The sequence below is a fragment of the Arvicanthis niloticus genome, chromosome 2 (genome assembly GCF_011762505.2).
Source record: "Arvicanthis niloticus isolate mArvNil1 chromosome 2, mArvNil1.pat.X, whole genome shotgun sequence".
Classification (NCBI taxonomy): domain Eukaryota; kingdom Metazoa; phylum Chordata; class Mammalia; order Rodentia; family Muridae; genus Arvicanthis; species Arvicanthis niloticus.
The window spans coordinates 48,506,640-48,530,304 of record NC_047659.1 but is presented as its reverse complement, the minus strand read 5'-3'; the positions used below and the strand labels follow the sequence as shown (position 1 = coordinate 48,530,304).

General features: G+C 39.2%; 1 protein-coding gene across 2 annotated transcripts in view; it reads left to right on the top strand.

The window, feature by feature from the left end:
* Sp3 (Sp3 transcription factor) overlaps nucleotides 1–23,665 on the top strand; it is a 45,839-nt gene that overhangs the window by 711 nt on the left and 21,463 nt on the right. Inside the window, exons 2-4 of one of the 2 annotated variants that reach the window (XM_034494289.2) lie at nucleotides 523–671; nucleotides 1,121–1,249; nucleotides 8,474–9,833. In XM_034494289.2, coding sequence (XP_034350180.1) covers nucleotides 523–671; nucleotides 1,121–1,249; nucleotides 8,474–9,833 — 1,638 coding nt within the window. The remainder of the gene's footprint in view (nucleotides 1–522; nucleotides 672–1,120; nucleotides 1,250–8,473; nucleotides 9,834–23,665) is intronic. The other variant, XM_034494290.2, reaches the window with a different exon arrangement.

Genomic DNA, 23,665 nt, shown 5'->3' with positions numbered 1-23,665 from the left:
CAGCCCGGGGCCGCCACCGTCGGCTCCCGGCCCCGAGTGTGCGACCGAGTGTCTGTGGAGGCAGAAAGCCGCACTCCCCTCCGCCTCCCTTCCCCTCCCCGCCAGCCAGCGTCCAGCCCTCCAGCCCCAGCGCCGAGTGCCCGCCGGGCTCGGGGCGGGCGGCCCAGTCCGCCGGGAGCGCATCCCCCTGTGTGCGGGCGCGGGCGGCGGGCGGGCGTGTGTGAGTGACTGACGGTGCGAGAGGAGCGAGCGCCGCGGAGGGAAAGGGGAGGAGAGGAGAGGAGAGGAGAGGGGGCAGGGGCAGCGCGGGGAGGAGGAGGAGGGAACGAGGAGGAGGAGGGTTACAGCCGCGGCGGGCGGGGGCAGCAGGAGGGGAGGAGGGAGCGCGCCGCCGCGGCCGCGGCCGGGGGGAGGGGAAGGGGCCGGGGCCGGCTGGCGCTAATGTGGCCGCGGCCCGCGGGCCCCCTCCCTCCCCGCACCCGCCTTCCTCCCCGCCCCACCCCCCCCGCGCTGTGCCTGCAGCTCCCGAAAAGCCCGTGAAACAAGAGGAAATGGCTGCCTTGGACGTGGACAGCGGCGGCGGCGGCGGCGGCCACGGCGAGTATCTGCAGCAGCAGCAGCAACAGCAGCAGCAGCAGCAGCACGGAAACGGCGCGGCGGCGGCGGCCCAGGTGAGGAGCGGCTGAGCGCGGCCGGGCTCCCCGCGCGCCGCTTTCTCCTCCCCTCGCCCTCCCTCCCTCCCTCCCTCCCGCGCGCGCCCGCCCGCCCCTCCCCCGCCCCGGGAGCTGCCCGCCCGAGGCGCCAACGCTCCGACCCCGCCCGCGCGCCCCCGCCCGCCGCCTTTTTTTTTTTTTTTTTTTCTGTGCGAGTGTGAGTGTGCAAGTGTGCGCGCCCTCCCGGGTGGGTTCCGGGCGGAGGGAAGGCCCGGCGCGCAGCCGTCCGCTACGGGCCGCCGCGCGGGCGGAGCGCAGGGAGAGGCGCCGCCGACCCGGAGGAGGAGAGCGCGGGCCCGGCTGGCGCGGCCAGGCGCGGAGCGAGCCGTACTTCCTGTGCGAGCGGGCCCGGCCCTAACCGCCACCCCCTCCCTGTCTCCCTCTCTGAACCCGCCCATCGCGGGTAGGACACTCAGCCGTCACCGCTCGCTCTGCTGGCCGCTACCTGCAGCAAGATAGGGCCGCCATCGCCGGGCGACGACGACGAGGAGGCGGCCGCCGCCGCCGCCGGGGTCCCCGCCGCCGCCGCCGGAGCGGTAAGTCCCGCGCGCGCGGCCCGCCCCCGCCGAGGCCCCGCGCCCGCCATCCCGGGCCTGCGGCGCGCCAGCCCGCCCGCCGGTCAGCCTCAGGCCTCCCGCCGCCGCGCGGCCGCCACGCGCGGACCGTCCCGGCCGGCCCCGCCACGCTTTCCAGCCCGCTCGCGTCCCGGGTGGGAGCCCAGGCCGGCCCGCGCTTTCCGGAGATTGTCACTGCGGCATCGCGCGCAAAATTCCTCACAAAATGAAGTCTGAGACGGCGGAGGTGGGGGGGAGGGTGGGCACAGGACTCCAAAATGGATGTTTAAGTAATTCGGATCAGGACTTGAAAACTCAGTCGCTCTCTGCAACATTGGCAAGCACAGCCTATCGGCCATAGATAGTATCACCTACCGAGGCAGTGGCTCTAGTTTCTAGAGTTTTTGAATCTGGAGCAAGTTTCCAGGTCTTGGGTAAGTTAGGCAGAAGATCATTTAAGGAGCGTGTTCTGTTCTGTTTTATTTATTTAACCCGATCATTCAGAGTTGTTGGCTTTTTGCAGACTCCAACTTTGCACTAGTTCTTTCTGAGTAAGGTTAAGTGAAACAGTTGGAGGCTATTGAAATTTAGAAGTTAGTAATAACTTTAGCCTTTGAAGTTTTTTAGAGTCATTTTGTCTACGTGCATGTTAGTACACTCCATACTTAGAGTTGAGTTTGTTTGGCAAAATTTCATTTTTATTTTATCTAGTCTGGTGTGTTCGGATTCTTTTGTAAATTTTAGAGTGTCTGGGATGTGGTGAGGAGCTGCAAGTCTTACTTGAAGACTCAATGTAAAATTAGGTGCTGTAGACAATGTGAATTTTACATCTGTGTGGACCATTGCTGCTCTTTTAGCTTACTGTGAAAAGGTGTTCACCTGTTAAGATCATTAAAACACTTCTCAGTACTAAGTTTTTAAGAGTTGGTTTATAGTAATCGATTTATCTAGTAACAGCTTAATTGTCAGTCAGAAAAGTTAGTTGTTGTATACTAGTCATTCAACGTTAATTGTTATACTATATTATTAGTAAATAGAAAACTTAGTCTGAAATTATACTATGGGCAATGGAAGTGTTTTTAATGTTTTGTATTTTTTAAGCAGATTAAAATATCAAAAGCTGTTTGGGAAAACTTACATTTAAACATAAGCAGATTAGTAAACTTTTAAAATAAGTTACAATTTTCTAGTCCCAAAGTGCCAAAATAAGTTTATTGGTTACTTTAATAAACTACCTCAGAAGTAAAACTGAAAAACTTTAATACAGTAAAAATTTTCATGTAACTATCCAAGTTTAGGAATGTGCTTACAGATGGGAGGGGAGTGGTGACAGGAGGCTTAGAGATGAGGACGCTATGCTTAGACTCACTTGGAGGGGTGTGCTCACTCCAACGAGGTGTGTCTGCCATGTCCTTACTCTTCTTTAAGAGTCTCTGAACTGTCACATCATCCTGCCAGATGAACACGACCAGTCTGAATTTATTAGTAAAAGTAATAGTATGAAAATATAGTTTGCTTATCTCTTATAGAGAAAGCTCCTAAACTTGAAATTTTCTTGGTGCATGTTTGGTGTTTGATAAACCTGAGTTCTTCCAAATTTCTCACTTTGAGCAAAGTTGGAATAAACTGAGCTGAAAGTTGAATAAGGTGAAAAACATGAGAGTTGTGTTTTTGTCTCAACATTAATGGAAAAAAGTTAATTTCCAGTTTAAAAGTGATCTAAAGTTTTTTCAGAATGTCTAAAAAATGAATTCAAATGAATTCATTGGGATATTTTCAACATTTAAAACTATACTTAAATATATATTAAGTACTCTCAAATTACTGGAGAGTACTAGAGGACCCTAGTGTCTTGAAAGTTGTGGAATGAATCTGGTGTCAGAGTTAACAACACCCTTTACCCAATTTTCCCCAAATGCTGCCCTTATTGTGGCACATTTTCAAATCTGTATATCACTAAACATAAGTTGCTACAGATTTTGTGTTTTGCCAGTTTTTCCATTAATGTTTATTTTCTGAACCAGGTTCTAGTCTGAGATATCTAATAAAGTGTTCTGTCTAAAGTCAAGTGCGATATTCAACTTGATGGCAATTTAGCTTGATATTTCAAGATGCTAAGTACCTTGAGAAGCCAGTGTTCATTAGAGACTTGCTTTACCATTTTGAGTTTGGAACTTGTTATAAAGTGGATTGATTCTGGTCAAGGGTGTGCAGAGCTAAAGATTAGACAGTAACTGCAGTTTCATCTATAGTGACCTGTAATATGGCCATCCAGAGATGATACAGCAAAGTTCCTCTGTATTTTATTATTAATAATTAGGAAATGAGATCTCTGTATATATTGTCCAAATTACAGGCATGACCTTGTGGATAATTTATTTGTGCTTTTGTGAAATAAATTACAAACAAATTTTATAAGAATCACCAGTTATAAGTTCAGTGTTCATTAGTTTTGCAGGTATATGTTGGCACATTTTAAAAAGTGAATACTGATTTTATTTCAAGAGTAGGGAGTTTTACCATTAAGACCTTAGAGGGCTAGGATGTAGCTTAGTGACAATGCTTGCTTAGCATTTGCAAAGCCTTGGCTTCCATTCCATCCCCACATACTGAGTGGGGGTGGGGAAGACCTTACAGTGCCATTGCAGTCTGAGTTGTAATTGAAATTTTACTTGAGTATCTGCTCAAGAATATTATGTTTGACTTCACCTTGGTTTCACACTTGTTCTGGTTTTCAGTTACATGCTTCTGGCTTTTATAAAGCCATTAATGGGGGGTCTAAGAAGTTAATCACTCTTTCAAAGTGCAGTGAGAATTTCTTTCCCCTTTCTACTGGTACAGTCTAAGAAGACAGATCATGTTCTTTTCCTTCAATCTCCACCCATCATTTTATGCCTAGTTGCATTGGAGAATGCCCTTGTCATGAATTGCTATAGCAACATGATTGGGTGTGTCACCACCACCCAAGGCCTCTGTAGGTGATGGTCCTTTTCACGTTGTTATGTGTATACACCAAGAAAGAATGAACAGTGCCTCCTCAACAACTTTCACAACATCAACTTTGATGTTAGATGATGTTTTCCTTGTTAATTTTCTAATCAGAATATTAGAGTGACTGAGAAAATACTGACTTAGTTTTATTTGGAAACTTACATAGAGGGTTATCAGGCACCTAAGCCAATCCAAGCTCTTACCTGAGTTGTATTAGTGTTTCCCTTTGTTTCGGTAGTATTTCCAGTTACTGCTTTTTGGTATTAGATGACTTTATAATTTATCCCTTCCCCATTTGTTATTTAGTGTCCTTGATGTGTTGATGGAACTTCTTTTATGAAGGAAAGGGCTTCAGACTTCAGGCTTTGTAGTGTTTGGATTATCTGGAACTTGCTCATTGAGGAATTACATAAGTAGGTTTAAAATTGGTTTATAGTTCTTTAGGTGCTAATATCAAAAAGTCAGTTTTACTGATGATTTCTTTTATTCTATATATATTTTCTGTAATTTTCTTTTGAGACTAATATACATTTATTCATAAAGTATATATTGGTTGTTGTTCCAGGTATCTAATGGGTGTTTTTAAATAATGATAACTTGGAGTTACATGCTTTGCATATAGGTATATGTCTGTGTATATAGTTTGCTTTCCTTTTTCCCTTTTCTCTTTCAGACAGGGACTTCACATATACATACATGTATGTATGTATGTATATAACTCCTAGGTTGGTCTCAAATTTGATGTTCTGCCAAATGTTTGGAATTAGAGGTATAAACAACTGTATCTGGCCTTAAATATATTTTTTAAAATATGCTTTCACTTTAGGATTATTCATGAAGTTTTAATATATTATTTTGCTTCAGATATGCAGATTTCCCCTTCATTTAACTGCCTATACTATGGGAAGTTGGCACTTTGTTTCTCTCTGAAGGGGTGACATGAAGGCGTTTATGCAGACTTGTACTTGATTGAGTACTGTGTAGAGTCAAGGAATTTGATGACTAGAAAGCTGTTCACTCATGGTTAAATATCTACTTTATTATTACTCTTGTAAAAATTACCTATCTATATATCTTTTTTATTTATCTTTTAAAGAAAATGGACAAAATACAGTTTTGTAAAATTAGCTTATGACAAAGTACTATATCCCTCTAAATAACCCAAGAATGTTTGTGAATTTAATGCAAGCTAAAAATTTGACTGTTGATTTTCAGTTGAACAATAACTTAAGATAATGAGTGGATTTTGTTCATTTTTATGCAGATTTTAATACAAAATAGACTAAGTAAATATCAATTTGCTTAAAATGCCAAAAGACTGAAATAAAACAAATTGTTTATGTTTGGAAAGATTACTTTTGGTTATAATGTCAGTTCTAAATTAGAATTGACCAAAAGTGACTTCAGTGCCTGGTCCTTGATATAAACATTGAAGGTTAAGTTTTTAAGTGTATTTGAGTTCAGGCCTGGAGATTTGTAGTGGGTTCAGTTTCTTCATCTTTATTTTCTTCTGCATTTATTTCAGTCTCCTTCACTGAGCCTTTAGTTTAAACACAGATGTGATTGCATCAATCACTTGCTTATAAACCTTGCATAGTTTTTAAAATTTACTGTCTATGGAATAAAGTCAGAATAATTTACCATAGCCTGCAAGGCCATTTACAAGTTGATAGAAGTGTCCCCATTGCTTTTGTCTGAATATAAGACTGTTCTGGGTCCTCTTGGACTCGTAAGTTAGTTTCTTTTTGTCTTACAGATTTTATCGTCTATATATACCTTTATTAATGCCTCTAACTGACCAAAGTGAAAATTTACATTCTAATAGGACTTCAAAATTAGTGTGGATGATCCCCAACACCCATCCTCTCTGTTTCCACATTGTGCTTTGATTATATGGCTAGTGTATACCACTTTTCACATTATATTATCATGTATATCTATATTTGCTTGCAAAGAATTGAAACCATTTGTGGACAAAGATTTTTATTGTTTTGCTTGTACATGCTTATTTCATCCTCACAAATGTGCTCAAATGTTTGCATTAAGTCAGAAATGAACTGTGGTTCATTCTTTGAAATAGACTTTTCAACTGCATGAAAATTGAATAGTGAATTTCTTAGTGTCTCATACATTCTCAAAGGGGATTTGTGACCATAAAAAACAAGTTAAAGATAAGTACTGTTGTAAAAAACTTTCCACAGAAGTTAGTGTAAGTTATAAACTAGATTGATTTGCCCTCAAATAGTCCTTCAGTAAGAAATGGATATACTGTTTTGGATCATACAGAGATTCCTTGGTGCTCAATCATATATCTACTTTGACATTGCTGGACAAGCTATGTTTGTATTTTTCATTGGCCAGTGACATACAGAGTAATTGAAAATCACAAATAAATCTGGAATAAAGTGAGGTCATAATGGCTTTATTTTGGTGGTAAATAGTATATGGTCTTTTTTCCAGTGTCTTTATTTTATAATTGGTCTTAGTATACTTTACTCCTGGTCATCAGAGAGGGGCGAGCAGAACAGTAGTTGAGAGGGCTTTGGGTTCTAGAGGTAGGCTTACCCTTAGTATTACACATTGTCTGCTGTTAGCTAACTATGTGACTTGTCTTTCTTACTTCTCATCTGTGAAGTGTAGAGGTTAATAATAGTGTCTATCACAGGATTGCTTTAAAAGTCTGTTACTGTGGTATTTGGCATATAAAAGAAAAGCCCAAATGTCAGATGTTGCTATTTTTATTCCCTTAAAAGAATCTACTTGTTGATCTTGTCATGTAGAATTTTTTTGGGGGGGGCGGGGGGCATTCTGTTTGCCAATATTGACATTTTTCTAGTGTTGAATCTATAAACTGGGGATGACAGCTCAGATTCTTGTGGGTTACAGGATGTAAAACATGTATGCTTCGTATTCTACTGCAATTTTAGAGTAATAAATACAGTAACAGTCTTTATTCTCTAGTATTTACCTAGTAGTAAAACTTTCACAGACTTAGCTATTTAACTGTGTAGTCATAGGGCAATCACCTTTTCTCATTAAGGTTTTTTTTTTTTTTTTTTCTTTTCTTTTTCTTTTTTGTGACAAAGTCTTACTTGATAGCCCAGGGTGGCCTTAGATTCCATATGATCCTCTGTCTCAGCTTCCCCTGTGCTGCTATTATAGATAGCCGAAGTTTTAACATTATCCAGCTGCTAAGTGTTTTTTGTTTGTTTGTTTGTTTTTAAATTAAGGTCTTAACCCCTTCCTCCCTCATCACCTCAATAGTTCCTAAAGGAAAAATATGTTTGGTGGTTTACACATCATAAAATTGTAGTGTTTTTAGATTTATGACATAGCAGTAACATAGATTTACTCTAATTCAAATGGCTTGGTAACAAACATGCTGTTTGTGTCTCCCTTTTCCCTCAATAGTACCCGATGATATATATATTTTTTAAATATTGTTATATAGCCCAGGCTTGCCTCAGTAGCCTAAGCTAGTCTTAAGATTGAGGCAGTCCTTTGCTTCTGCTTCCAGGGTATTGGCATTACAGGTGTATTCTATTGAATTTGGGTTTGTTTGTTTTTTGTGACAGAGTTTCTCTGTGTAGCCCTATCCTAAACCTTGCTTTGTAGATTAGACAGGCCTTGAACCCAGAGATCTATTTGTCTTTGCCTCTCAAGTATCAGAATTAAAGGTAGCTTATTTAAAAATTTTTAGTGAGTTGAATAGTCTTTGCACTCTGTCCTGTTTATAATCTTGCTTACGCCCCTTTGTTTTATACAGTTTAAAGATTAAAGATGAGTGATTAAAAGATCAGTTTGTATTGTCAGGCACTGTAGTGTGCACCTATATAGTCCCTCCCAGTTTATTCATTCAGCAGCTTTTGACTGAGACTGAAGAATCATGTGGCTATGTGAGTTCCAAGACAAATTTGGGCTACAAACATAGTGAGACCTTGCCCACCTCTACCAAAAAGTGTGGCTGTAATATAATCTAGAATATTCTGATTTAAGACCTATCCCCATTCAAATAGGATGTATTATGTTTTTAGTAACTTATATCAAGAAGTGAAAATTATTATGGTATGTATAGTACTGCTTTTGTGTTGGAACTCTTGTGTTACTAAGATGGCTTTTATTTTCACATAGTAGAATTTATACCGGGTGAGTTTTTTTGCCAGTTGGGTTAAGCTGTCACAAATACATCACAACATTTTTGTTTTCTTCATCCAGACAGGTGATTTGGCTTCTGCACAGTTAGGAGGAGCACCAAACCGATGGGAGGTTTTGTCAGCTACACCTACAACTATAAAAGATGAAGCTGGTAATCTAGTACAGATTCCAGGTGCTGCTACTTCAAGTGGGCAGTATGTCCTTCCCCTTCAGAATTTGCAGAATCAACAAATATTTTCAGTTGCACCAGGATCAGATTCATCAAATGGTACAGTGTCCAATGTTCAGTATCAAGTAATACCACAGATTCAGTCAACAGACGCTCAACAGGTTCAGATTGGCTTCACAGGCTCTTCAGATAACGGGGGTATAAATCAAGAAAGCAGCCAAATTCAGATCATTCCTGGCTCTAATCAAACCTTACTTGCCTCTGGAACACCTCCTGCTAATATCCAGAATCTCCTACCACAGACTGGTCAAGTCCAGGTTCAGGGAGTTGCAATTGGTGGCTCATCATTTCCTGGCCAAACTCAAGTAGTTGCTAATGTGCCTCTTGGTCTGCCAGGAAATATTACCTTTGTACCAATCAATAGTGTCGATCTAGATTCTTTGGGACTCTCGGGAAGTTCTCAGACAATGACTGCAGGCATTAATGCTGATGGACATTTGATAAACACAGGACAAGCTATGGATAGTTCAGACAATTCAGAAAGGACTGGTGAGCGGGTTTCTCCTGATGTTAATGAAACTAATACTGATACAGATTTATTTGTGCCAACATCCTCTTCATCACAGTTGCCTGTTACAATAGATAGTACAGGTATATTACAGCAAAACACAAATAGCTTGACTACCACTAGTGGGCAAGTCCATTCTTCAGATCTTCAGGGAAATTATATCCAGTCGCCTGTTTCTGAAGAGACACAGGCTCAGAATATTCAGGTTTCTACAGCACAGCCTGTTGTACAACATCTACAACTTCAAGATTCTCAGCAGCCAACCAGTCAAGCCCAAATTGTGCAAGGTATTACACCACAGACAATCCATGGCGTGCAAGCCAGTGGTCAAAATATATCACAACAGGCTTTGCAAAACCTTCAGTTGCAGCTGAATCCTGGAACCTTTTTAATTCAGGCACAGACGGTGACCCCTTCTGGACAGATAACCTGGCAAACATTTCAAGTACAAGGGGTTCAGAACTTGCAGAATTTGCAAATACAGAATACCGCTGCCCAACAAATTACTTTGACGCCTGTTCAAACACTCACACTTGGTCAAGTCGCAGCAGGTGGAGCCTTGACTTCAACTCCAGTTAGTCTAAGCACTGGTCAGTTGCCAAATCTACAGACAGTTACAGTAAATTCTATAGATTCTACTGGTATACAGCTACATCCAGGAGAGAATGCTGACAGTCCTGCAGGTGAGTCTTAATGATATGTCATTAAAAGTACAACAATAATAAACAGAAAAGCTTTGCTTTAGTTGTTTATCAGCATCTAACATTCATTAAAGGTGCTATATTCTTGTATTTACATATAGGAGACATCATAGTATCTTCCAAATTGTTCTTTTTGAAACTTTATTTGAAGTTAAAGATTTTCTATTGTACTGGTAATATTTTTCTTTTTTACAACAGGTATTTATTTTAACATCTGATTGGTACTATCAGGCATTTTTTTTTTTCCCTTTTAATTTGTCAGGAGACTGTCTATTGGTCTTGGTATGGGATGAGTTTGACTTCTGTTTTATGGGGAGGGAATGAAGTAAGTTAAGTTAGTCCATGGCTGCCTGGATCTTGCTGTGTAGAACAAGCTGTCTTTGAACTCAGATATGCCTACTTCTGTCTCCTCAGTGCTGTGATTCAAGGTTTGTGTCTCCATGGCTGGTTGAATTAAACATAGTGTATATTGTATTCGGGTGGAGTATCTGGTGGGCATAATGAAACATGGTGCTGGGGCTTGTCTCGGCCACTAGGTATGTGATTTTGACTTAGCTAGTTTTCTCTGGCAGATTCCATTTCTTCATTGTATAAAATGTAGATGTTAGACAAGATAACTTAACTAGAAGCTATACACCTAACATTCTTTGTTGTGATAGTGGCCATTAAATTTGGTTGTTAGAAATAGCTACTGATAAGTGTGTATTATAGATGTTGCAAGTCTATTCATTGAATGTTTTGCAAGCACAATTAACTAATGAAGCTTAAAAAGGCAACATTGTTACAGTATTATTTGTCTAGATAACAATATTTTTGTTTTGCATTAATTCCTTATATAACTTTAATTCTTTTATTTCATATTTGGATTTTTCTGGAGATTATATTGTTTAAACTTTCTAGTCAACTTCTAAAGTCTTGAATTGGGGCACAGAATTGAAGTGATTGAAGTAATTTCCATCATCACTTTTAATGATTCCCTTTCCTTATTCTCTCTCCTTTGTGATCTTAAGAATTTGTTATATATGCCTAGAAAGATAAGTTTGTCCTTGAGTGTCAGATTTGCATTTAGAAATTCTTTATTGTATCTGGGATTTCTGAAACTAGTTAGAATAAAATTTTTCTTTCTGTCTTTCTATGTGTATATGTCTGTCTCTCTGTCTCTCTCTTTTGACACAGAGTTTCTCCGTAGTCCCAGCTAGCCTCAAACTCAGAGATCTGCCTCCTTCTGCTTCCTGAGTGTTGGGATTAAAGGTGTTCACCACCACTAACTTAGAATAGAATTTTTCAAAATTTGATTTGTAGACTTCTAGAGAGTCTAAGGATCCTTTCAGAAATCTTTTCCTTAATACTAAAGTTATTTGTTTTTTTGTGTTCACATTGACTGATGGGTCAAATTTTAAACTCAAGACTGGAGACATCTTAACTCAGTGGTTAAGAGTACTCGCTGCTCTACATGAGACTAGTTCTGATCCCAGCTGTTGGGTGACTCACAGATACCTGTAACTCCACCTTCTAAAGGTCTGGCACCTTTTCCTGGCTTCTGTAAGCACCTGCACACTCGTGTGAGTGCATACACACACAGACACAGGCACATATGTTAAAAAGAAAAAGAACCCTTTAAAATGTATGAATGTTTGGTATATTCTTAATGACTGTACTTTTTAAAGACAAATTACAGTTTCACTGAAAACCTACTTGATAACCCAATAAAGAAGTTTACAAAATTTCCAACCGTTGCACATTGCATAACTTTAAAAGGCAATAGTTTTTAAACGAAATTATTCTATGTGTGTTAATGCAGGTCAGTGATGTGCAAACCATTGTGCACATGTTGGTTTTCAGAAGGAGTTGATTGTTTTTCTACCTGTGGGAACTGGGATCAAATTCAAGTGCTTAAAAATAATAGCTTTGGGTAGTGGTGGTGCACACCTTTAACCCCAGCACTTGGGAGGCAGAGGCAGGTGGATTTCTGAGTTCGAGGCCAGCCTGGTCTACAGAGTGAGTTTCAGAGAGAAGCCCTGTCTCGAAAAACCAAAAAAAAAAAAAAAAAACAGAAAGAAAGAAAAAAATAAAATTTAAAAAAAAAAAAAGCTTTATTGAAATATAGTCCACAAAACAAAATTTGTCTTCTAAAGCATACAGTTGAGTAGTTTTCACTGTAGTTACAAATTTGTGCAACTATAACCTGCTTGCTTTTAGAGCAGTTTCATCACCCAAGCAACCCATACCTGGTTCCTGTCGGCTGCTTCTCATACTTGCCTTAACCTCCTTTTATCTTTTAATTTGCTTTTCATTTCTTATTAGTGAAATTGTATGGTGCATGGCCTATTGTACCTGTCTTTAATGTAGCACATTTTCAAGGTTCATGTATGTTGTAGATGTATTAGTACCTTACTTTATTTATGACTAATATTTTATGAATGGATATATTAAGAATTGTCTGTTGGTAAACATTGGGTTACTACTTTTTGGTTACTATGAAATATGCTGTTAGGAACGTGTGTGTGTGTGTGTGTGTGTGTGTGTGTGTGTGTGTGTGTATGTATGCGCATGTATGCGCACACACAAACACTGGTTTTATGTACAAGGGCTTCAGTTTCTATGCATCTCCATTAATATTTACTATTGACCACTTTTTTTTATTTTACCACATGTACACCTGTGCTCTCTGTACATGTCTAGGTACAGCAGACTTTGCTCTTAACCACTGAGCTTTAGTTTTCACCCTCAAAACTAGTTTCTAAGACTTCATTTATGAAGTGACACTTTTTTGCAAAATTAAAGTGAAATTGTCATATCTGCTTGGCAAATAATTTGTCAGTGGTAAAATTGAGGATTTCTAGGAGAAATTGGAACTTTTCTACAGCTTGGATTTACTGTGTAAAGTTGCATTTTTTTCTGATGTTATTGTTATTCATGATAAAGGTTTTTTAAAAATCAGCTGTATGACACTTGGGAAGTGTCTAGGAAAGCTGAACCAGTGGTTTTAAAATGAGCAGTTTATAGTGTTGCAAACCATTTAAACTGTAAGATGACCAACAGAGCATGGCAAACTTATTCATGTTTGTACGATTCTACATTACAACTGTCCTTTAAGAGACTGTCACTTGTCAAGCAAGTATCAAAAGAATACCCACAGTTAGCTGAAAGGCTGTTGTTATTCCGTTCTCTCCCAGCTACATATCTTTGCGAGGTTATTCATATGCTGGACCCCAAACCACATATCACAAGCAATTGAATGCAGAAACAGATCAGAGATACTGTCTTCTCTTCCCCTAGGCATTCAAGGATTTGCAAAAATGTAAACCATGTTTTTCCTTTTTGTGTTGTGTAGTCCTGACTCTTAACTGGATCTTGCTGTGTAGGACAGACTGGGCTTTAATTTGTAGCATTGATCCTTCTGCCTCAGCTGCCTAAGTGGTGGGATTACAGACATGCACCACCATGCCTAACTTGTTTTCTCTTTTCTATAAGACTTTTGTTTCACAAGTAGATTTTCTTAAAATATTTAGTTGTGTTAATGTCATCAGTTTGTTTGTTTAGCTGTTTGTTTACTTGATGCTGGAGATTAAACCTGGGGCCTGACACATGCTTAGGCAGGTACTTTTAGATTTATTTTTTAATTTTTTAAAAGCGTTTTTTAAGATTTAATTTTATGTACATTGGTATTCTGCCTGCATGTATGTCTGTGAGGATGTCAGAAGGCCTGGAACTGGAATTATAGAATGTGGTGCTGGGAATTGCACCTGGGTCTTAACCTCTGAACCATCTTTCCGATCCTTTTTTTTTTTTTTTTTTTTTTTTTAAGTTTTACTTGTGTGTCTCTCCCCCCCCCCCCCCATCCCGAGTTTTGTGTAGGGATGGAGAAGAGATAGACATCATGGAAATTCTAATATGAACTAATATTATAATAAGATACTTTTGTGAACTGCAGTCTTATTTAAGAAATTAAAAAGAGAATCCTGGACTGGGGTTGTTAGCATACAACAAACTTTTAATCCTTTTATGTATAAGAACTACTTGTGACAGACATCTGAAGGTACAAGCTGAACTATTTAAAAATTCTGAAGTATAATCCACATACAAAATTTGTTTTTTAAAGCATACATCAAATTCAGTAGTTTTCAGTGTAGTCACACATCAGTCTTTTCTTTAGCCTCTCATGTGTTGGGGTTACAGGCATGAGCCACCATGCAGGACATGTATTTTGGATTTGTGTTGATTATGAAACTAGATTGGGATACATAAAATGCTTCCAAGAAGTTACCTTCAGATGCTATTGAACACTGTCTTAAATACAGGTAGGATTTTTTTTTTTTTTTTTTTGATAGGTAGTCCAGAAGCAAGTAATAAAAGGTAGTATGATTTTATTTAGAGAATGTTAAATCTGTGTGTTTGTAAGTGTGGATGTTGTAGGTGTGGATGTAGAGGTTGGTTGATGTTGAGCCCGCCCCTCCCTCCCTCCCTCCCTCCCTCCCTCCCTTCCCTCCTTCCTTCCTTCCAGTTTTTCGAGACAGAGTTTCTCTATGTAGTCCTGGCTGTCCTGGAACTCACTATGTAGACCAGGCTGGCCTCGAACTCAGAAATCTGCCTGCCTCTGCCTTCCACGTGCTGGGATTAAAGGTGAGCACCACTACTACCTGTTTTTTGAGTTTCTTGATTATAAGGTCCACCTTATTTATTTTTTTTGGTTTTGAGACAGTCCCCTTGCCCGCTCCCCCTTTTACTTTTTTCTTTTTTTACATGGATACTAGGGATCTGAACTCAGGTTCTAATACTTGTGCTGTGGACCTTTTACTGGATAAGCCATTTCTCAAGCCCCAATGAATATTAGGTTATTAGGAAAACCCTTTGTTTATTGTCTTTTTAATTGGCAAGATGAGGAAAGGAAAGCTAGATTTAGTGGTATATATGGCATTTTAGCATACCCAAGGCCCCCATCCACAGCATTAAAAAAGGATGGGCAGGCAGCAAGAGAAAGACATCCTCAGAGTAAAAAGTTTTTTATCTGTTTAGGCATAGATACTTAGATGAAAATGCCTAAAAACTATGTCCTTGTTTAACATTTTAGTTTTGGTAGATAAGAATTCAATGTCAGCTTTTCTAAAATATTGGAGGAACCCCCAAACCAGTGCTCTGTAATTGTCCAAAAACTTCATAAACAAAAACTTTTTAACTAAACCTTTATTTCAGCTCCCCCCCCTTTTTTTTTTTTTAAAGAATTATATCCATGAATACACTGTAGCTGTCCTCAGACACACCAGAAAAGGGTATCAGATCTCATTATAGATGGTTGTGAGCCACCATATGGTTGCTGGGAATTAAACTCAGAACCTCTAGAAGAGCAATCAACGATCTTAACTGCTGAGCCATCTCTCTAGCTGCTATTCCAGCCTTTTTAAAGCAGTGAACTTGACTGAACTTGTTGATCTTTCTAAGATCCTTTTGTTGCCCCTCTTCCTCTAGGAACTGACTGTGCAGAGTAAGCACCAGGTAACGAGGAGAGGAATTTGGTTAAGCCAGTAGGAAGGGAATGGAGGAAGAGTGTGGTAAGGGGAAATCCATAACTGTTGGAGCTTGATTAAATTGGGATTTTATTTTGGTGTTCAAGTTAATGGCTTCAGTTAACTGTTAGATTTCAGAATCTGCTATTCATGCTGGACTAGGAATGTTGAGTGTCTTTAATAAACATAAATGTGATGAGATGAAACAGTTCAGGTCTAGTTGGAAAATCTGCCCGAATTTCAATACAAAGATCATGATTTAAATGAATAGTTTACTAATTTTTGTGCATATTGGTGCATTTGCCTGTGTATAGGTATGTGTCTGGTGCCTGTGGAGTCCAGAAGAGGATTTCATGTCCTCTGGAACTAGGTTTACAGAAAGTTTTGAGACACCATGTACTTGCTGGGAAATGATTCCGGGCCCTTTGCAAGAGCAGCCAGTGCTAACTGCTGAGATATCTCTCCAGCCCTGATTTTTTTTTTTTTTTTTTTAAACTGAAACTCAAGCCATTGACTCAAACAACAGTTTTAGAAATGAAGGATTCTAATACAACACAGCCTAACTACTGACTTAATACATACTTAGGAAGTAGTGGTGGTAATTACAGACCACGGAATTTTCTGTTAGGAAGTTCACTGAAACAAGATAGATGGTAGTTGGAAGGGGACTTCTGATGCTAGAAAGAAGGCACAGTGGAGCAAAGATGTTTAGGTGGCAAACAGGATAAATGTAGGATACAGGCATATGGTTGGATGTTGCAGAGAGATGATCATATTATGACTGGGGAGGGTTATGCATAGAGGTCTTCCCTTATAGATATATTGATTAGAAACAATCTGCCCCCCCCTCCAGTGTTCTTGTTTTTTAATAGCAACAGATGGGAAGGAGGGCAAATATCACAAGTTTGAGAAAGAGGGTATGATATGGTTGCTTGAAGAAATTAGAAATGAAATGAGTAGTTTTATTATTGGATACTCTTTTTGAATAATAGTGTATTTTTCCAGTTACTTATAGCTGCTGAGGTGTAGATACAGCATTAATCTCTATTCCTTAGTAGAAACTTTATCCATACTTTTGTGTGTTGTAAACTCTACTTCCTCTCTGCTCTCATTTTGTTAGTCTGGCTCTTACAGTTGGCTATGGAATTGAAAAACACTGTATCTTCCATGCCTGACTTTTTCTCTTTCCAGTACTTTTAATTCTTTAGACATACTATTATTTCTTGTTTGTTTGATCGATTTTATTTTTGTCTTAGAATTCATATACATAGACCAGGTTGACATTGATCTCAGAGATGCTCCTGCATTTGCCTCCTGAGTGGAGGATTAAAGGTGTTTACCAGTATCTATGGCTGACATACTCATATTTTAATAGGAATACTCACATAAAATACAAGTTTACAAAGCTACAAAAGGAGTTTAAAACTATCTTTCTGCAATTCCTTTTCATTTTTCTTTAGAATGAATAGTATGTGGATATGTGGATACAGATCAGATTTTTGATACAGACCAGATTTTTCATTATCCATTCATTTCTAAATTGATCTGGTATTAAGTGAGGTTACATAATCTCAGTAATAAACCACATGCTCTCTCATATTTGGAACCTAGCCAATGATATGTGTACACATATACATTCATGCATATATGTAAACAACTGTACCTGTGGATATGGATGGATGGATGTGTGTATGTATACATATATACATACACATGTATATATAACATGAAGAAACTAGACAAGAAAAGCTCATCAGGGGATGAGGAAGGAGTGAATACAAGTAATTGACATGAGTTTTGAAAGAGGATATGAAACTAATTGTTTTTCAGATTCTAATTCTGTCATGGATTTTTTTGTTTTTGTTCTTGGTGCTGATGGATAAATGAATAAAATATATTTAGTACTGAAAGTGTAAAATTTAATGTGAAACTTCACAGATTCTATTTTTAATGTCATTAATAGTAAAGAAATGTATTATTATATATAGATTTGGGGCCTAGTGATATTTTTATCTGTACCTTTTAAATAAAGTTTATAAAATAATAAAATTTCAGAAGCAGCTGAATAGTGGTGGTGTATGCCTTTAATAACAACACTTGGGAGACAGAGGCAGGTGGCTCTCTGAGCTTGAGGACAGCCAGGGTTACACAGAAACCCTGTCTTGGGGGTGGGGGAAACAGAAACAAAAAACAAAAAAATCAGCAATAGTGAAAAGATGGAATAAATTGAAAAGTATCCTCTACACCCCAGCAGGGTTCTCTGTACTTTTGGCTGTCCTGGAACTCACTTACTCTGTAGACAAGGCTGGCTTTGAATCTGTCACATGTGCCTACCAAGAGCTGGAGTCAAAGGCATGCACAACCACTGCCCTGCTGTATTATCATCTTTACAAAGCAAAATATTTTCCTTCCTAGTAGTATTTGACCTTGTTACCTGTTTTTATACCCATAGGTTCCCTAGAATAAGGGTAAATTTACAAACATTACCATGCCTATATGTTCTTTTGACAGGTCTGGACATAATATCCTTCTTTTGAATTAAAACATTTTTTGTGCTGTTTCTTGATATTGCAAGCTATAGCTGTAACATCAGTAGTAGTCTTTTTATTTTTTAAAGATATTTTTATGTGCATGAGTGTTTTACTTGTATGTATGTGTGCACTATGTGCATGCTTGGTGCCTACAGAGATCAAAAGAAGGCCTTAGGTCCCCTGGATGTGGAGTGACAAATGGTTGTGAGCCACTATGTGGTTGCTGGGAACCAAATCTCAGTCCTCTAGAAGAGCAGTGATCTAACTACTGAGCCGTTGTGTCTTCAACCTCATCTCACTTCATTCTTGAGTAGACATTTTGGGCTATTCACAAGTTGTTGAAGGATGAGATTTTAATTCTGTTGGGAGAAATCCATCGTGCTCAGGCTAGTGAATCCTGTTCCTAGTAATACCTTGGGCAGTGTGTGTGTGACTATGAACCTGGCTTAAAAGTGGGAAAATTCTATCACCTATGAAAATCTTGTAGATGGATTGAGCCACTAGATTGTACTGGTTTGTCTCTTGTATTTTGAAGGAAGTGGTTGTTGAGTTTTGGGTAGAGGTGGACATTCATAATAGACTGAAGTGTTGCTTCTTATATCTGAAGGAGAGAGAAAGCTCGGTTTTATAAAAACTTAGGATTCTTACGTTTTGGTTGTTTTATTTGAATAAAAACAGAAAAGGCTCAAAAAACTTGAGAGGAGGGTAGATAGGTTTGTTTTTAAACAATGCTTGGTCAAATAGTTCTTTTTTCATCATTGGGTGATATGTAAGAGGACTAAATACATGTGCCTATTCTCTACTGATTTGTTGAGTCAGTTATACAGTATAAGGTTGTACTCAATAAAGTTATATAACTGACAGAATATTATACTAAGTTACTAAACTATATGATTCAAATAAGAGAGTTTTCTAGTTGTCAGGGAAAAGGGAAAACTTTAATGAGGAAGTCTATATTCTTAGGTAGAGAGATACTATGGCAAGATACTTACTAGTGAGCTGAAAAGTTGTAGTAGCCTGTTCAGGAGACAGGGCTTTTATTTCCTATGGTTGTGACCCTAACCTTTTAAAGGCTGAACCATCTCTCTAGTCTGGGCTTTTTATTTTTTAATGTTTTTTTTTGTTTTGTTTTTTGTTTTTGGTTTGTTTGTTTGTTTTGCTTTGGGTGGGTGGTTGGTGTTTTTGAGCTAAGGTCTCATTGTATAACCCAGGTTGGCCTTAAACTATGAAGCATCCTGCCTCTGCCTTCTGAATGCTAATATTACAGGTATGCCCAGCCCTGAAGACAGTTTAATAACTTCCTGTTCTCCACTCCAACCACCAAATGGTGTGTAAGATGTAATATGCAAATTAAGTTTCTGTGAGAAATCTGGTGCAAGTCAAACCTGTTCAAGGAAAGAAAGCAACAGTATGATGATCCTGGGTTAATTTTGAGAAACTTCAATGGGAAATGTTAGTATGAGTGGCCATATGAGCTGATCAGCTAGTAACTTGTATTTATTAGCCAGGTGGTGGTCTCACACACACCTTTAATCCTAGCACTTGGAAGGCAGAAAAGCAGGCAGATCTTTTGAGTTCAATGCCAGCCTGGTTTACAGAGTGAGTTCCAGGACAGGCAGGGCTACAGAGAGAAACCTGTTGGGGGAGGGGATGGTGTTATTATTTTCTATGTGTGCATGGACTCCATGCCATGAATATGCTGGTCAGGGCAATTTGTAGAAATCAGTTCTTTATATCCTGTGGGTTACAGGGATGGAACTTGGGTGGTTAAGCATGGGCTGCATGAACATAGACCCACTGAGCCATCGCACAGTAAAATTGGATAGGAGCGGAACACTGAATTTTAGTGGTAAGAAATTTATTTATTTTTCTTGGGGTGGGGGCAGGGTCTTATCATGTAGCCCTGGGTGTCCTGGAACTTGCTCTATAGACCAGTGCTGGGATAAAAGGCGTGTGACACTACGCCTGACTTAGAAATGTATTATTTTTTAATTTAGGATTGCAACGTTTTGAAGAGGAATAACATGAGTAATGAATGCCGGAAAACACTTCGGGAATAAATTGGAACTAGAAGAAGCTAGTACTAAAGGTAGAAGGCTGTTTTAGTTATATAGGATAAAGTGATGAAAGGAAGTAAGAGTATTAGGTATTGGAACAGTGAATTTATAGGATGGATGAATCCAATATTGTTGACAGTTTAAAGAGAATCTTAATCTGGGCGTGGCAAGTAATTTGTTGCCTTAAAATGATTATGGTAAAACAAGTGTAGAGACCGAGTTCAGAATGTAAACCAAATTAAATAGAAGTTATATACTTGAAGTCGAGAGAGAAGATAATTAACAAAGAAGATCAGGGGTCGGTGGGGGTGCTGGTAAGATAGCTCAGTGGTTTAGAGTGCTTGGTGCTTTGTAGAGGACCAGAGTTCAGATCTCAGCACCCACAGCATGTAGCTTATAATTGTCTGTAACTCCAGTTGTAGTGAATCTAACACCCTCTGGTCTCTTTTTGTACCCCCACACAGGTAATGCACATAAACTTAACACAGATGAACACACAACATTTTTTAAAAATCTTACAAGAGTTAGAAGATGTTTAACCAAGTTTCTGTTTGAGACAGGGTCTCTCTATGTAGTCTGTCTTGTCTGTCCTGGAACTCACTATATATACACCAGGCTGACCTCAAACTCAAAAGAGATCCACATTCCTCTGCCCTCCCAAGTGCAGGGGTTAAAGGCATGTGACACCATGCCTGGGTTGTTTAGGATAACTTTAAGGGTGGGTAATTATGTACATTTTCTGTAACTTCTCTGATGCTGTCAGGATGTTTAGTGAGTAAGACTTTGTTAAGTAGTTAGATTTCTCTTTCCCTGGTATCTGGCAATGAGTTTAGTTTAGAATAGTGCTGGGGAGTTTTGGTTTGGATTGGTGTATTAGTTTTCTACTACTGTGATAAAACACTATGACCAAGGCAGCATATAGAAGGAAGGGTTTACAGTTCCAGAGTGATAAGAGTCCATTACAGTGGGCAGCATTTAGGCATGGCCACTGGAGCAGCTGAGAGCTTAACTGGAAAGCAGAGGATTGGGAATGCTTGACAGTCTTTGAAACCTTAAAATCCACCCTCAGTGACTTCCTTTCAGCAAGGCCTCCCTTCTTAGTCTCTAAACAGTGCTACCACCTAGGGACAAGCATTCAAAAACCTAAGAACTTGAGGGACATCTTATACAAACCACCAAAATTGAAATTTGATTTTATCTTTTTTCAGCAATTCCATGATTGCCTACTATCATCTTTTTTTTTCTCCCCTCCCCTCCCCCCTTCCCCCCTCCCCTCCCCCCTCCCCTCCCCTCCCCTCCTTTTTTTTTTCCTCAGAGCTGAGGACCAAACCCAGGGCCTTGTGCTTGCTAGGCAAGTGCTCTACCACTGAGCTAAATCCCCAAACCCGCCTACTATCATCTTTGTGGGGTTTTTTTTTTTTTTTCCTTAGTCTTGTAAGTTAGAGCACTCAAAAGTCTGGAAACATAGATGCTTTAGCAGTGAAGTACGTTTACAGCTTTTCCAGAGGCCTGGACCTGAGCGTAGTTCTAGCACTCACATGGCAACTTAAAACTGTCTGTAGCTCTAGTTCCAGGCAATCCAGAAATACCCTGTAACTGCCTATGTGGGTAACACACACACACACACACACACTGTATGCACACATGCCAGCAAAACACTCACATATAAAATAAACCTTTAAACTTTAAGTTTATAAGGAGAAATTAATGACTTTGAAGTGAACATGTCTAAACCAGTACAGTTCTTCCTATATATTAATGTCTTTCCTTATGTTTCTTTTTATTGCTTACCATTTACAAGTTTTTAATTCCTAATATTTTTTGAAATTCAGCCATTACCATGAATCCTCAGATATTCCAAAATTCTTTCGTAAGTGCTCATCTGTAAATGGAACAGAGGGCAAACATTGGAAAGGGGATTTCAGCCTCACCTGTGAGACCAGAGCACTGGCTTTTAAACTTCCTTGAAAATCTGATCCTGATCTTTATATTTTGAGTGAGTAGATGATTTTTTTTTTTAGTGTGAAATGTGGTGAAAATTGTTAAAAACTGTCTTTAGTTAGTGGGGCAGTGGTGGCGCAAGCCTTTAATCCCAGCACTTGGGAGGCAGAGGCAGGCGGATTTCTGAGTTCGAGGCCAGCCTGGTCTACAGAGTGAGTTCCAGGACAGCCAGGGCTACACAGAGAAACCCTGTCTCGAAAAACCAAAAACAAAACAACAACAAACAAACAACAAAACCCCATCTTTAGTGCTTATCAGTACTAGCCCATTTCCTTATTTTGTTTCCCTTTGAGATAGGGTTTTGCTCTGTAGTCCAGACTGGCCTTGAAATTTTGGCTCTCTTCCATCCTGAGTGTTGTGTTCAGGTGTATATTAATGCTTGGCTAATTCTCTGTTTTCCTTTTGAGGAATGGCTATAACTTTTCATTTAATTTTCAGAGTCTTGGTAAGAGAAGTTGTGAAGACAATTTGAAGCTTTGAGTAGTGTTTGAGCTGTGTTAATACTTTGCTGTGTCTTTTCCAAATCTTCAGAAACTTTGTTAAAGGAGAGATACTGTTACCTGGTAAAGAATTTTGCTTGTCTTAATGTTATTGTTTCCTGTAGTTAGTTGTAGAATCAGTTGTTTCATATAGTATAGATTGTAACCTCACCTTCCATGGTTCTCCTAACTCCTTCCTTCTACTCCCTTCTTCCACCCTTTTGTATTTCCCTCCCTTTTCTCTCATTTGGGATTAAATCTTGATAATCAAACCTCGTACCACTGTAATAAATGCAAGTGTATGTGTTGAGGGGAGAAAAGGAAAAGTTGGGATAAAATTCCTTGAAAATAATAAGTTTTAAATTATGACTTAAAACCTGTCTAGCTGGGTGGTGGCACATGCCTTTAATCCCAGCACTCCGGAGGCAGATGCAGTCAGATCTTGATGAGTTCGAGGTCAGTTTGGTTCTACAGTGTAGGTTCCTGGATAGCCAGGGAATCACAGAAAAACCATGTCTTGGAAACAATCAGGCAAACAAACAAACAAACAAACATGAAAAAAAAATCCCTGTAGAGTACTTTGTACTCTTCCCACAGTGCACCCAAGTTGAGTACAGTTGTGTAGTGTGCTTTGAAGTGTACGATTGTCTGTACCATCATGATTGATTTGTGAGGAAAGCTTGAAATACAGCGTTAGCTGTTACATGATGGATATGAATTTAAAAAATGGATCTTTATTTTTAGTAGATCTCTTTGTGGATTTTAAGTGCTTTTAAAATAAATGTAGACTAAAATATGAAATAATATAAATTGAATTTTGAAAATTTAGTATTAAAATAGAATATAAAAATCTCAAGTTTATTGTAGCCTGGGCTAGCCTTGAACTCTGTAGATGAGGGTGCCTTGAAGTCCTGGTCCTCTTCTTTCTTTCTCCAAAATGCTGTGATTACGGGCATGAACTACCTTGCCGGGTTCAAATGAATACTTTTTATATTGATCATGGGTTAAGTGGAATAATATCAAATTTTACTGTTTTTTACCTACTTGACGATTGGGAATTATATGTGCAATTTTCATTATATGTCTGTTGGGTCGTACTTAAGTTATAGCCTGTTTTAATTAAAATTTGATAGAAGGAATTTATGTTCTTATCAGAAAACCTTATTAACCTTAACTGGCTCAGTGCAAACAACTGTTACAGGCTGGTAATAATGTTCAAGGGAAAAACATTTGATACAACTT